This window comes from Athene noctua, chromosome 1 (genome assembly GCF_965140245.1).
Source record: "Athene noctua chromosome 1, bAthNoc1.hap1.1, whole genome shotgun sequence".
NCBI classification, from domain to species: domain Eukaryota; kingdom Metazoa; phylum Chordata; class Aves; order Strigiformes; family Strigidae; genus Athene; species Athene noctua.
In genome coordinates this window covers 120,656,119-120,670,565 of record NC_134037.1, presented here as the reverse complement: position 1 = coordinate 120,670,565, position 14,447 = coordinate 120,656,119, and the positions used below count along the sequence as shown (strand labels likewise).

The window sequence follows — 14,447 nt, the reverse complement described above, 5'->3', positions numbered from 1 at the left end:
TGGCAGAGCTAGTAGCTTAGTTCATTTAACATAAAGGAGTAAGCTCCCAGCATGAATATACATAAACCTGTTGATAGACTCCTAGTTCAATGGGTTAGCTCCCATTTAAACAGCTTAAACTCTTCTGTACAAGCTAATTGATTTGTAAAGAAGAACAAAGATTTAAAGGTAATCTTTAAGATACTGCCAGCAAGAATTCAAAACATTATATACATAGTTACCATCTACAATGCAATGAAAATTACATAAGCTGTAGAGAATAAATTGTTCCACTAAGGTTACCAATGTTCTCCCATAAAACTTCAACATTCATGTAGAAAAACTCGAGAAAAAGCTTTATTAAGCTGGTGCTGTAATTATCCTTGAGCTTAAAAAAACAAACACTGAAATGCTTTTGCCAACATAAAAAACATTATACAATAATAAAAAAGTAGAAAAAGAAAATAAAGATGACATAGGTAGCTTGAATAACTAATCATTCTCATGTTACTGAACACTTTGTGTTTGCAGTTACAGCTTATCGAATGATCCCAAAGCCATTTTCCAGATTTTTTTTCCCCCCAGGTGTCTCACCCTGCTTATTATCCCAAGCACACTATGGCAGAGTATTTTTTCTATACCCACTCCATTCAGTTCTGCTACAGATTTTTAACAAAGCCATAGAAAACTTATCCTAGCTGGTTCAACCAAAAGCTTCTTATGCCTCTAGACAAAAAACAAACAGTAACTGAGAGGCTTATACTTCACATACCAGGAGCTCAGACAACTACCAGGGCAGACCAGTTAAAATAATTGATAAAGAAATTATACATGTTGATATAGGAGCACAGATCTTACTATGTCTCTCCATTTTCCAATTCATTTCTGTAACTTTTTCTTTAAGTAACATAACAGTCAGCAATTAAAGGGATTGGTTTTGTTGTGATAGTCTATTAACTTCTATTAGCACCATTTCATTTCACCACATGATATACTTTACAGTCTAAGAAAGTAGCTTGGCGAACAATACTGGTATCAAAAACTAACGTCTGTATATCCCACTGACTACTCTGGAGTATTCCATAGGACTGCTAAGGACAATTTAAGCCTTTTCCAGACCAGTACTAGAACTTCCATATCTTTGCTATTCTTCCATCTTGAATAAAGCAAACAAAAAACCCTCACACTCCTTAAAATCCCACAAAAGTTAAAATTTTGTCCAGTTTCTCAAAGACAACTGCAGGCTTAGTTTTTCAGTTCAGAAAAGAGATGACAATGTAAAAGGAGTCTGGTTTTGGGAGCAAAAGTCAGCATTTCTAAAAGAAGAGACTCTGTGAAGTCTCTAGCTAAACACATACAAGAAAGTATTATATTTTTTTTCTTTTGAACTGTGCAAAGGAACTTAAGCATAAGCTTTCCTCCCATACACCTGGCCATACCACAGGTGAACACCATGGCATAGCGCTACAGAGAAAGTTTCCTTTGGATACCACCAAGAGGACATTGCATTGTACAACTCAAAAGTATCACTTCTCCAAGAAGTATGACCATGTATTGCTGTCCCAAAATCATTATCAAAGGGAAGGTTTTGCTTCAGACAATGTGATGGAAACTGCAAAACTTGCTCTAAGCACAACGTTTAAATACTTCATATTATACTCCTCACAAAAATTAATAATTTTACAAGCTTCCTATAGCTATTAAGTTTCCAAATAAAGGGATAAAGTTGTGAAGAAACGCATACAGAGGTACTGAATACCTCCACTGCTTCAGAGTTTTTCCTTATGAAAGTTGGTAAGCACATTCTTCTGCTCCCTCAGGTAGCAATAAGACACACAACCAGAGTCAGTTGAGTTTGTGCCACCAGTGGCAAGTCAGTGTCTGCCCTGAGATCAGCCGTCATCACATCTAGTAGACAAGTACTCCTCATACAGTTCCAAGATTTATCTGTGGGCATACCAACCTTTCCTGAACCACACGCAGTGGGAGGCAGCTGCGAGAAATCAAGGAATACAGCTGCTGCAGCAAGCTGAGCACTCTATGAACATCATGTTACCGTAAAAGCAGTCAGAAGAACTTTCTAAAACTCGCTTGGGAGTTTTAGACCTGGCCTAATTTATTCTCAATATAAAGTTTTTAGCGAGACAAAAGTTCGCAAGACGTTTTAGTCAACAATAGAAGGGCACACACATACCACCCTCTCAACATGCACAGGCCTTGGTGGAAGGAGCAGGAGACCAGCACCCACCCCTCACCATTGCCCCTCCTGGCCACGCAGCTCTCTTTAGAGCCGAGCATCTCACCGCCTGCCGCCCTGGGCACCAAGGCAGCGCCCCATCTGCAGGCTCACCAACACTTCACTGATCGCCGCCGCTCCAGAAGAGACCTTTGAGGCAACGCCCGCCATCGCCACGCAGCCCCACACCGCCCCCTCACACAGGCTCGCGCCGCCCCCCTCATGGCTACACTCTCACAGCAACAGCCCCTCATCGCTAACGGGACACCAACTACCCCAAGTAGGGCGAAAACCTCAAGAATGTCCTTTACTCTCTCGGGCACCAGCGCCCGCGGGCCGCCTGCAGGGCGCACGCTGTCCCCCTCAGCCGCCTCAAAAGCCGCGCTCGGCCGCGCGCGTCACGCCGAGCTGCTACCCAACCAGAAGACGGCGGCCCCCGCGCCCGCGCTTTGCGAACCGAAGGCGGCCCGCCTTTGAGTGACACATCGTCTCGACCTATCAGCCAGCAGCGTCCCGCGCACCCACCCCCCCCGTGCGCTAAAGGCTGCCGGAGAGGGGGCGGATCCCCTGTCTCTTATCCCCCCCACCCCCCCCGCCCTTCGGCGGCCGCTCGCTCCCTCCGCCCCTCCGAGACGCGCGGGAGAACGACAGGCTCTCCCGCCAATAGGCGGGGAGGCCGCTTGCGCGGCGGCATCGCCCGGGACCAATGGGAGCGTCGGCTGGGCGGAGGCCCGAGGTTTCCAAACGCTCCGCGGCGCCATGGGCTGAAAACTAAACCGAGATGGAATCTCCCAGTCTGAACCGGTTTGAGCCGGTTCCGAGTCTGTGGCATTAGGAGGGGGAGACGCGCCGCGCTCAGTCCTTGCTACCACCGCTGCCTCCGCCGCCGTGCGTGCGACCCGCTCCTAGGGCAGCCCGCAGGGGGAACCGCCGGCGCAGCTGAGGGGGCAAAGTTTAGTGCGAGCCCGGGGGGGGGTGGGAATGGGGGAGAACTGAACGCCGGCCAGGCCGAGGGGAGGGCGGCAGCAGCGGGAGTAGCGAGAGATCCAGCCGCCCGGGCCTGGGCAGCCAGCGACGCGGCAGAGAGAGAGCCAGGGCCCCGCCGAGCCGGAGCTGGAGCAGCCAGGGCCACGAGGAAGGTAGAAGTTTCCCGCTTCACACCCCCCCTTCCCCTTAGCAGGGGCCTTGGGAGGCCGGAGCCCCGCGCCGCCCCCCTTCTCACAGCTCCCCGAGCCAGAGGAGGGAAGCGCGGCCCGTTTTCTGCTCGCCCGGCGGCGGGCGGCCTTGCTCCGGGGCTGAGGGGAAGGTGCGGAGCTGTGCGCTAAAGGCAGCGCCCGCCCGGGGGCCGCGGGCTTCGGCTGGGCGCCTCTAGTGCAGTCAGGCCGGAGCACGCTTGCGAGGAGGTGGTGCGGGGAGGAGAGGAGTGGTGCTGGTAATACAGACCCGACCGGGAGGAGGGTGCGCTCGTCTTTACCCCTCTTCGGGTTTGGTGGTTTTTTTTTCCTTTTTGGGGAAGGGGGTGGAGGGTTATTTTTGGTGGTGTTTATTTTCATTTTTTTTCGGCGTGTGGTTAGAAACTTCGCTCATCCACCCCTACTTTTTGAAGGAAGAGGCTGTAAGAAGCACCTAGGTAAGTAAGTGCTCAGGCTGCGGGGAGGAGGGAGGTGGGGTGTTGCGATGAGAAAACGCGGTGGGGGACGAAGGGGGGTGTGTGTTGGGGGGGTGGGGGGTGTACGGCCGTGCGTGCCTGTGCGGAGGGCGCAAAGTCTGCGCTGGGGAAGGAAGGGCGTAATGGGCTCCCGAGGAGAAACCCTGAGGGGTAGGGGGGACGTGTTGAAAATCGGGTTTGGGGTACAAGCATCCTAGGCCGGGGAGGGCGGCAGCGGGGCCGGGGCGCAGGGCGGGGGCCCTCCCGCTGCCCCCCTTTTCCCCTTTCCCCCTTCCTCCTCCTCGTTACGAGGGGGCCGAGCGGGCTGGGGGAGGGGTGGGGATCGCGTACGGGCAAAACTAGGGCCCTAATCTGTAAATTATTAGGAGTGGAAGTTTCCAGAAATATTTTTGTGTGTCTGTGCAGCAGTATTGAAACGTCCGCCTGCATCACGTGGGGGCCCCTGTATAGAGCGCAGGGCTGGAGCCGAGGGAGGGAGAGGAGGGAGGGGCTGCGCCGCCGCGGGTCCGCCGCGCTCCGCAGGGCCCCGGCCCGCCCGCCCGGGGCTGCTCCGCCGCCGCAGCCCTTCTCGCCACCCCCCGCCCTGAGCCCGGGCGCTGCCCGAAGCGGGGAAGGTGGGGGTGGGGGGGGAGAGGAAGCAGCGCGTCCGAGCGGCGGGAGCAGGGGAAGGCCGCCGCGCTTGGGTGGGGGTGAGTGATCTCCGTGCCGAAAAATGAATGTTCTCAAGGTGTCGGGCAGGTGATGACTGAATCTCGGACGCGGGCCCGCGTGTGAGGGAGCGAGGAGAGGGAAGGGGGTCGTGGCGGGTGCGTTGAGCGTAAGGTGGTTGTGATGTGCTCTGTTTGATAACGTGCAGCTGGAGGAATTTACAAGTGATGCAACTAATTCGTTGGAAGAGGGTAGTGGGGCGGTCATTCGCTCGCGTTCGGTAGTGGAATTGCACGTTTAGGATTGGGGCAGAGTGACTCTCCCAGGGTGTTACATTGTTTTTTTTTTTTTTGTAATCGCTGCCCACAATGAGCTTTAAGTAGCTGTGTTGAAGGTGCTCTAGGGTTCATTGTGAATACTCAACGTTTCTTACTATAAAATGTTTTTATTGCTGTGCGCTATATGAACCAGGTATATCATAATAAATGAACTATTGTGTTAAACTGAAAGGTCCAGGGTCATCGAGAGTTGGGATAACTATGTAAACAGTGCTGTAAATGCAGTTCTTTTGACCTTCGGTAGATGTCAGTTTCTTGCCATGTTGTAGTTCAGATATTTTTTTTTTTTAACTTTTTCTCTTATTTCTGTTTTCCCATTTTTTGGCAGGGTTGAAGAGTCGATTAACGGTGGTTTTTCGAGCTGAGGTTTAAACCTTTTCCGGGGTTTAGGCATGATGGGGGAAAATAGTATAGGAATACAGTAAATTAAAGATTATAAGCTTCATGTGGGTACGCTATTAGGAGTAGGAAATCGAGTTGATTGCAGTTGGTATTGACCACAAAGCCGCCATTTCTGTATTTCAGTTTGTGAGTAGGTAGGTCATTTCGAAGATAATGCTGGGAGTGGCAAAGGGCCCTATTCAAAACATTTCCTTTCTGCTTCCATGTGGTTAATAACTTCTCTTGGTCACGTGGCCCCTCGTTTGTGCTCTCAGGGCTGTGTAAAAACCACCGAAAGAGGCTTAAATCCGAACTGAATGGCCCTACCTGAGAAACGACTGATTTACGACATTTATTGTAGTTTGAAAACCGCTTTCCCGGCTCACGCTTCAGCCATGGAGGCCAGATGTGAACAAAAAGGGGCGTGCCTGAAAGCATGCGTGTCTGCTGGAAGTATTAACTGCACTAAGCTGAAGAGAGTATTAATTGGTGCAGTTTCCTTCGAGTGGTGCTGCTTGCTTGACCCTCCACGAGATGAAATTTTAAAGTGTCCTTCTGAGTTAAAAGAATAAATCAGCCTTCCCTGCTGTTTTGTTTCTGGCTTCCCTGCTTAACATTGCAATTTCAAAAACTTCAGGAGTTGGGGGAGGGGAGCGGACAGATGTGGAGTGTGAGTTTGATTCTGCTTTCTATTATATTTCCTTCTGCTTTTCCAAGTAGATGGTGTAAAAAGGCTGACTGGATGTTGAGATGGAGCCCTTAAGATGATTCGTTATTGTAGTAATAGTAACAAAATTTTTTTTTTACTTCAAAATATAATTAAAATACTCGGGTGTTTTGAAGTTAACGTATTCCTGTATAGAAGTAAGCAAAATTGCTTGACATTACTTGCAAATAGGCATTTCTAAACAAAATATTTTCCTTGTCTTTATGCTACTGTAGGACTTTCACTTAATTAGTAATTAGTTGGGTTGAAGCACAGGTTTGTCTGGCTCTTCACTTTTGATTATGACTTAAATATGTAAGGCATAAAACAAATTCTTATTTACACATGAAGTTAGTTATTAAGAGCAGACCTGACTTCTAGCTTACTCTGAGTGGGTTGACGGGATGTATAGGGGGTGTTTCTGGAGGAGTTTCAGATTATATCTTTCTGGCTACGCACATAGGTCTGGTGTAACTTTTTGAGTGATCTTGCAGCTGTCCAGATTTCTGGCTATTTCTCAAGTGAGCAGTTTTATGAGATTTATAGATTCATAGAAGATTTTGAAAAGGAGGGTGAATGGCAGCAGAGCTGCTGTAGAGGAGAGGGAAGGACTAAGTGTTAGAAGACTGTGAGAAGAGAGCAATAAACTTGATCAGGTACTTCTGACGTGCGGGGATGCTGTGAAAAGGTTAGAGAGTATAATTTGCCATCCATAATTCTTTGGTTCCTGGATTATTTTCTTGCTTTTAACGATTGCCTTTATCTTGTACCAGTCTCTGGCTGGTAAGCATCTTAGATGCACGCCCACAATCGCACACACCCCACCTGACTTCCTTTGCATAATATGGAGGCTGCTATATCTAGGACTAAGAGTTAATGCATGTTTCGCTGGTTTTATGGGACCTGCAACTTCCAGTAGAATTCCATTTCAGTTTGAAGTGATCTAACGTGGTACGTGGAGTAACCTGCTGACTTAATGCTACCCTTCATCCTCTGAGTGCCTTCAGTCAGCATAGTTTCGATGGTAATTTTTTACTTATATGTAGTTAACTTGTAAGTTTCTTTTCCCCAGGTATTTGAAAAATGCCCTCTGGCTAATTTCTTGCTGTGTATGTAGATCACGTTTCAGTTCCGGAACCAATTGTTTAAAAGCTGTTAGTACTGATCTTCTAAATGTGCATGTTGACCTGGGAAACTCAACATTTGACTGAGATGGCTAGTGAAGGTTTTGGTTGTGATGATACTAGGTGTTTCTACTAGCAAACTTACTGGTTTACATGTGTTTAGGGACTGGTAGGGGTGGATACCTGCTTTAAGATAAGTTTTAGCTTGCTGATAACATAGTCCATTGACCAGTCAGACTGATTATATGTTATACCTGCTGAAGACCCTGAGAATTTGGTTAGGGTACTGCTGTGTGAATTTTTCAGAGGGAGTTTGTCCTGCTACTTGCTCAACAATTGACCGAGTGTTGTGTTGAGTGCTTGTGTAGTGCTGTGAACATAGCTCATATCCATTCAAATGAGATGCAAGTGCTTCAACTTAAGTTTTACAACTACATCTAATAGTAAGCTCTTATTCATTGATCAATTTTTTACTTATTTTGCAGTAATCTATGCCAGCAATTATGACAATGTTAGCAGACCATGCAGCTCGTCAGCTGCTGGATTTTAACCAGAAACTGGATATCAATCTCTTGGACAATGTGGTGAACTGCTTGTACCATGGAGAAGGCGCACAGGTAATGTGGACTTGGAACCTACATTTATTGATTGTGTTTAACCTTACAACAAAGTGGTTGAGCAAAATTAATTCACTTCAAGACCATCAGTAATATTAGTGAGTTTACTCTGCTAGTGACTGGAGCATCACTGGTATTTCATGTGCTTGGATTTAAAGGCGGGTCTTGTAATGAATGTTCAAATGGCACTTGGAAAAATGTTAGTTTAGTCTGTGTTCACTTTTAGCGTTTCTGCTGTTGAAAGGTATTAGCAAGTACAGTTTGGTAAGGGAACTTCTGCTTGCAGCTTGTCCTCTCTGACGTAGTTCTTCAGGAAGGTCTGAGTTACCTGTTACCTGTTATCATGGACAGGATTGCGAAGCCGGAAATTCAATGTTGGTCTCTCTGAAGGATTGTATTTAAAAGAAAAACATTAATGGTGTCGTTACTGTATTTGTACTTGTACTTGTAAAGAAGCATGTCACACACATTTAAGAGAAGAGTTTGTCCTTTCTTGTGTTTAGTTTTTCCCCATTCTGTTTGCCTGCGTAAGTGGTTCTTGCAGTCTTTTCGTTAGACTTCATGCAGGCCAAGAAATCTGAATTTAAACTGGTGGGAAGGTGTGCATTTGTGTGTTCGCATATATAGTCTTGAAAGCAAGTCTTGTATTCCTTTTATCTATTTCTTGAAATACTTTGGAAATAAGACTTAAATGTTGAAAGCAGGTATTGCTACCAGGTGTTGGCATAGTTCCTCTTCTGGCAAATTTTAATCATTCATGCTTAACAAATTGGGAGTTTCAGTGGCAGGCATCTAAGATACACTTGCACAGCAGCAACAGGTGAACTCAAATGAGTCAAAGTAGCTGAAACTTTTCTGTTCCTTCCATCTCTTAGAACAAATAATAACTTGCTTGTACTAGTTTTATATATCTCTATAAAACAAACAAAAAAACCCTCCAACAAACAAAAAAAGGCTTACTATATGAATTCCTGCATGTTCTGAAATACCTTGCTGTTTTTTGAAATATTTGCATTTCGAGTTCCCTTAATTCAGATAGTTCCTAGCTGTATTTTTTCAAATGATCGTATGACAGAAAACTGCTTGTAGCTTTGGCTTAAAAGTATGGACTTGTGAGAGCTTGTTTTGTACAGTAAACAAACGTATCACTTACTGCTGTGCAAAATAGATGGTGCTTACTATTATTGCTGGGTTTGAATGAAGTTTAAAAAGTTGGGAAGGTTTACAAGAGAATAGAGGATTTACACTAAATACAGTGATAAAATTGCTGTTGTTCTGGTATTGTGAGAAGTGGCTTCACTTAAATCAGCTGGGTATTGTCTCTGGTATTCAGAAAGTTTATGCAATAAGAAGCAAAAATTAATCTTAACTGGCAACAGTAAATTACAATATAAGCTTCTTTAAAAGACGTGTACTAATACGTGTTACTTGATCGAAAATGTGATTTTCTCTTTTAGTACATTTCTGAAGGTAGAGATGTATTTCAGTGAGTCTGTGAGCTCTTGCCTTTTCCAAGGGGTTGAAAAGTTCCTGTAGGAAAAAAAGCTTCTCTGTGAAGGTTAACGGCTCAAATCATGTCTTAAAGGGTGACAGGAATAATAGAAGTTGAAGAAACTAAATGTTAAAATTGCAAGAATAACAGTGTTTTTTCTGGAATAGATTAGGGTAATGTTAGAGTGAAAAAAGGTCTTGAGTGCAGCCTGCATGGCCCATGCTGAACTTGCTTTCAGATTCACCTGTCTCCTCCTGCCTAATTCTTATTGCTGCTTGTAAAACTCTTATTTGTTGATCTATAATAGGCAAGAAAGAAGCTTTTTTCTGTTCTAGACTTTTTTCTCTTAGCTTTTTTGGTATACTTCTCTGAAAAGAAAGGCTGTCCTCAACCCCACCCCCGTGCAACACATGACTAAGGACACCTCATAGATGCCTACCTGGACTGATGCCAGACTCTTAATTCCATTGGTCTGTTAAACCTTCACGTGTCCAGAAGGCTTATTTGCTAACTGTTTTTCTCTTTGGTAGCAGCACCACAGCAATGCTTCAATCTTGATTAAGCATTGATGTTCAATTTATACTGTTTTTATGAAACGACTGGAATTGATGCCCAGAAAAGGGGTTAGTGGGTATGAGAGCAAACTTGTCAGTACTTGGGAGAAGGGTATGGAGCATCTTTTTATTGTTGGTGTTGAAATTTGATCTTGTGATATGTCACCAGTATTACAAGTGCTAATGAGGCCAGTATAAAAACACACCCACTTGAACCTGGAAGTAATACAGCTGTTCTTTCCCTGTTACACTAAACTGCATCAAAGGTGCTGCTGTTTTTTGGTTTGGGTTTTTTTGGCGTTTTTTTAAAGCTCTGATGTCATACTGGAGAATACAGTTGTACTGCTTTTGGAATTAAAAGGAATATTTGTGTGGTACTTCTCCATCTCAAATCTACAGGGACTTACTTGCTAGTCAAAGTAATTATCAGACTGGGAATTGCTTCGCTATGCTCAATTATATTAGAGATGCTATTGTACAGGTATTTTAGACATCCTTGCTCTTTACCGTTGTAGCTTTCAATTTTGATTTGGTGAATCTCATTTGTCTGTTTCTCGTGTTATATGCTATAGAGATTTTTGAGTCTTGATGCAGTTTCTGTCTCACTGAAAAATACATGTTTTCTTACACCAGTTGATTAGCTCGAGTATGTTCTAGCAGACAAATCTGCACAGCTGTAGTAAGTTTAACTGTTGAAGTTAATCCTGAAGTAAAGCTTTAACTGCTTTGTAATTCTGTTGAATTGGCTTGACAGTGCAGTGAAAGAGTGAGCTAAGCTCTCTTATTGTGAGGTACAATGTTCATCTTGGTGGTAAGACGGCGGCATCTGATGCTTGTAGGTGATATCATTTGCAGCAGGATTTGTTAGTACACTGCATTTTTGGAAACAGCTTGCATAATTTGGGTCTCTAAAAAAGTGCTTATGGCCATCCAGGCTTTTGAATAGGGTAGCTAAAATTAATTTAGCTATTCCAGTGTGTGATTGCTTCAGATGAGGTTTTGTATCTAGTACAGTAATTGGTAATGTCAGTCCCAAGGAAGAACAAACCCATTAGCATGACCAACTCCCTTCCTCTCCCCCCCCCATCAGTTTTTATTACTGTTTTGTAAGCTCTTAGATCCATCAAGGGATTCCTCGGAAGCAGGGATTGGAGACCTCTAATGCTTTGCTCCGTGGTTCTTCAAAATCAGATCAACAAGTTCCTACATCAACAACTTTCCAGTATGATACAATACTACTTAAAGCTGGCATTTTGTATGAATGCTTTGAGTAGAACTAGAATGTTTGGGTGCCCTTGAAAAAAAACTTCATTAGATGATTTTCTTGAAGGGGAGAAAACTTCATTCCCTAGTATGGTTTCCCTATAATGTGTGCTGTTCTCACATGTTCACTGCTGGTCTAGATGAATCATTCAGTATGGAAGAGGGGAAGTAAGTAAATGACTGTCTTGCATTAGTGTGTTTTTGGAGTTTAGTTGTTAATAAACTGTCACACGGAAGGAGGCTTAAGGGACTTGTTGCTCCTGATAGAGTTCTGCCTAACTATTGGATAAGTGATTTAAAGATGTGTTAATGTATTAATGTCTTCAACGACAGTATATATTTTCTTAAATAATCTAATACTATTTTTCACCCAACTTGCTTTTAGCAAAGAATGGCACAGGAAGTCTTGACTCACTTAAAAGAACATCCCGATGCGTGGACAAGAGTTGATACTATTTTGGAGTTCTCTCAGAACATGAATACCAAAGTAAGCAAATTAACTTTTATTTATTTGGTTTTCCTCTTTCTTCCATTCATAAACTTTGAGGAAGGTATCTCATTTTTAGCCATAGACTTTCTTGATTCAAACCACATTTTTTAAATTGTCTTGTTCCCAAAGTTGGCTTTAAACAAGAATTGTAAATAGAGAAAATATTTAAACCTCCTTTTACATTGAGAAGAGTTTTTCTCCTTTTTTTTTTTTTTTTTTAAAAAAAAGGAAGAGCTAAATTGAAAATACAGGTGTTTTTCTTTTTTTCCAAGGCACATACAAGCATAATGCCAGTTTGAAAGATTGATGTGTGTGTCTGTATACATCCAAGTAATGAAAAGTCTCCTAGAGCCACATTTTGTCCTTGGCTAAGTGCTTGGCTGGTTTTGATCATAATGAGAGCCATGTACACATAACTGAGGAGAGAATTTGTCCCTAGGTGTATTGAAGACAAAATAGAAACCTTGTTAGGCCCAGATATTGAGTAATCCATGAAAGTTAAACACCCCAAACTCTTTGCAGTATGAGATTAGTATTTACTAATATACAGAACACATTTGCTTTGTACTGCTGTTTTAAATCCATCCATCATGGTAGAGACTAAAAGGGACAGCATTCAGTTTTTTTCTACAATTTTAAATGCTTTAACTAAGACTGCTGAAGTTTGAACTGAAAAGTTGATCGAAATGTGTTTTCACTGTCTTAAGTTTGATGGTTATTATCTCAAATAACTGACATGCATGTTTTTCTGCTTGATACACGCTGTGTTCGAACAGAAAATAATCGTGTTTGGATGGTTTCTGAAATCAGGCGGTATTCATGAAACAGTTCCATTTTTTTCATTGCTCTCTGAAGTTTAGGGGAGAACAGTTTAAAGAACTTCCTCAAAGTGCTAACCTTTAAGTAACAGTGTTTGCCTGTTTGCTTGCCTGGTAAACTTTGCTTTTTATACTGACAGACATTACTAATGTTTAAGTTGATTTATCAACAGTATTTTTAAAAACTCAAATTTGTCTTGTGAAAAATGAGATGATTAGAGGAACAGAAAGAAAGCAACAGGTAAAGAATTCTTCAATTTACATAAATTGCAAATGATTTGGTGCTAAATTTATGCACTATGACATTTGGCTTATATGCAATCATATTTTTTCTTTAATTAAAGCTGTTAACACTACCTGATATTAATCATAATGTTCCATTATGTTGATTGCTTGTAATAGGAAGAAAAGGGGTGTCTTCCTGTGCAACTGACACAGCTAGGCTTTGACGGCAGGCCTCCACAAGGTCTACCCTTTTGATTCCCTTTAACTGAATTCTGTTCATCAATTGTTTTTGTTTCTTGGGAGGTGGGAGGGAAAGGGATTCGGTGCATAGAATAAGTAATAATAAGGGTACCATAGAGATTTCTACCATAGGGATCATTTCATACTTCTTTCAGTCTTTGCTGTTGCCCGTCCCTCATCTTCATAACTGGGCAGTGAATTGCTATTAGACCATTAGAAATAAGCAAAAGAAGAGCAACTGAATTTTGGAAGACTTATACACAGTTTAAATGTGTTCACATGGTTTGTTGCAATAGTTGATTAACAAGTACTCTTGTTATAGTTCAAAAGGCAAAACTTCTCATTGCTGTCAGTGACTTTTGGGCTTGGTGTATCTCGTTATCAGGGAAATATCCAAAATCAGAACCATCAAATCAAATTGAGCTTAAAACAAAAAAAACCAAAACCCAAAAGCCCCTTGTGGAGTGTTCAGGCAGGCTGATAAAGCCTTCAGACATGGTATAGCAAGAAGGATGTGTAGGTGAAGATTACATACAGTGATTTTATTACTACTGCCATTTCATTTCACATGTGAGGGTTAGGAAAAATGAGTACTACTAGTACGGAGGAAGAGATGAACAAGATGCTAGCAAGGGGGAGGACTTCATGTATGTACAAAAGAATGAGTAGAAACTTTATCCAAATCTTCACAGTTTGGGGTGTGTGAATCTCAATTAGATACTTAGATAGTGAGGTATAGGTGTGGCAAATTGCTAGAGTCCTTTTTTTGGACTCAGAGGAAATGCAAAGTGAGGGCAGGAAAAGGCTATCAAGATGAGGTCTGTCTTTAATTTGTGTCAGGATTTTCATTTAAGTTTTGTTTGGTTATCTAGTGCTGTTGTAAAATGAAACTAGACTTGCCGTTCCGGTCTTAAAAGCTAAAGAAGTTGACTTGTGGAAAAAAGTTTGGAAGCAAAACTATCATTTTTGGCTAGCTGTTATCTGCAAGGGCTATTAATACGTGTGCCTGTAGAATCTAGAAATTCAACTGGAGTTTAGATCTACTTCAGGAAAGTTAGCACTGTCTGACCAGTGTTCATGTTTCTAACATTGTTAGAAGCTTTTGTAAGTATGTTTTGTGTTGTGAGCCTGCATCAGTTGCAGGTAATGTCCATAGATCTCTATCAGTGGCTGAAATCACTTCCTGTCAAGTGAAACGTTTTGCTTAAGAATGTTTGCATACATTTTCCTTATGTACATATTCCCTTGATTTCATTTAGCTTTTATGTTAAGTAATGAAATAAATTTACTGATTAAAATCTAGTTGATAACCTTTCGATGCTAATCATGAAGCAAAAAGTATCCTGACACCTTTCTGTTAACGCATAGTTTTTCTTGGTACCCAAGGTTTTGGAAGGTGACAGAATAGTTTTGCAAATGCAGGATGTACACATGAAGCTTGTGGGAACTTGGGCCAGGTAGAGAAGCAGAGAGATGCAGGTTATGTGAAGATGAGAGCGGCAAAAATTACACTTTAATACAGTGTAGTTTGGGACTGTCTACATTGTGGTTTTTTTAATTAAACTGAAGTTTATATGATCCCTTTGGTTGAAATGCTAATGATCCTACTTTGTATAACAACTAACCATTTTAAAGAGGAACTCTTATTCTCAGCCAAACTTTTAACT

The 14,447-nt window shown here is 42.7% G+C and overlaps 1 protein-coding gene across 4 annotated transcripts in view; it reads left to right on the top strand.

Annotated features, from left to right (window-relative positions):
* Positions 1–2,953: 2,953 nt before the first annotated feature.
* Positions 2,954–14,447, top strand: part of XPO1 (exportin 1) — a 40,212-nt gene continuing 28,718 nt past the window's right edge. The window contains exons 1-4 of one of the 4 annotated variants that reach the window (XM_074911350.1): positions 2,954–3,354; positions 3,822–3,845; positions 7,567–7,698; positions 11,393–11,494. In XM_074911350.1, the coding sequence (XP_074767451.1) occupies positions 7,573–7,698; positions 11,393–11,494 (228 nt within the window). In that variant the 5' untranslated portion in view covers positions 2,954–3,354; positions 3,822–3,845; positions 7,567–7,572. Of the gene's footprint in view, positions 3,355–3,789; positions 3,846–4,524; positions 4,574–7,566; positions 7,699–11,392; positions 11,495–14,447 lie in introns of those variants that run through there. The other 3 variants (XM_074911259.1, XM_074911437.1, XM_074911537.1) reach the window with 3 other exon arrangements.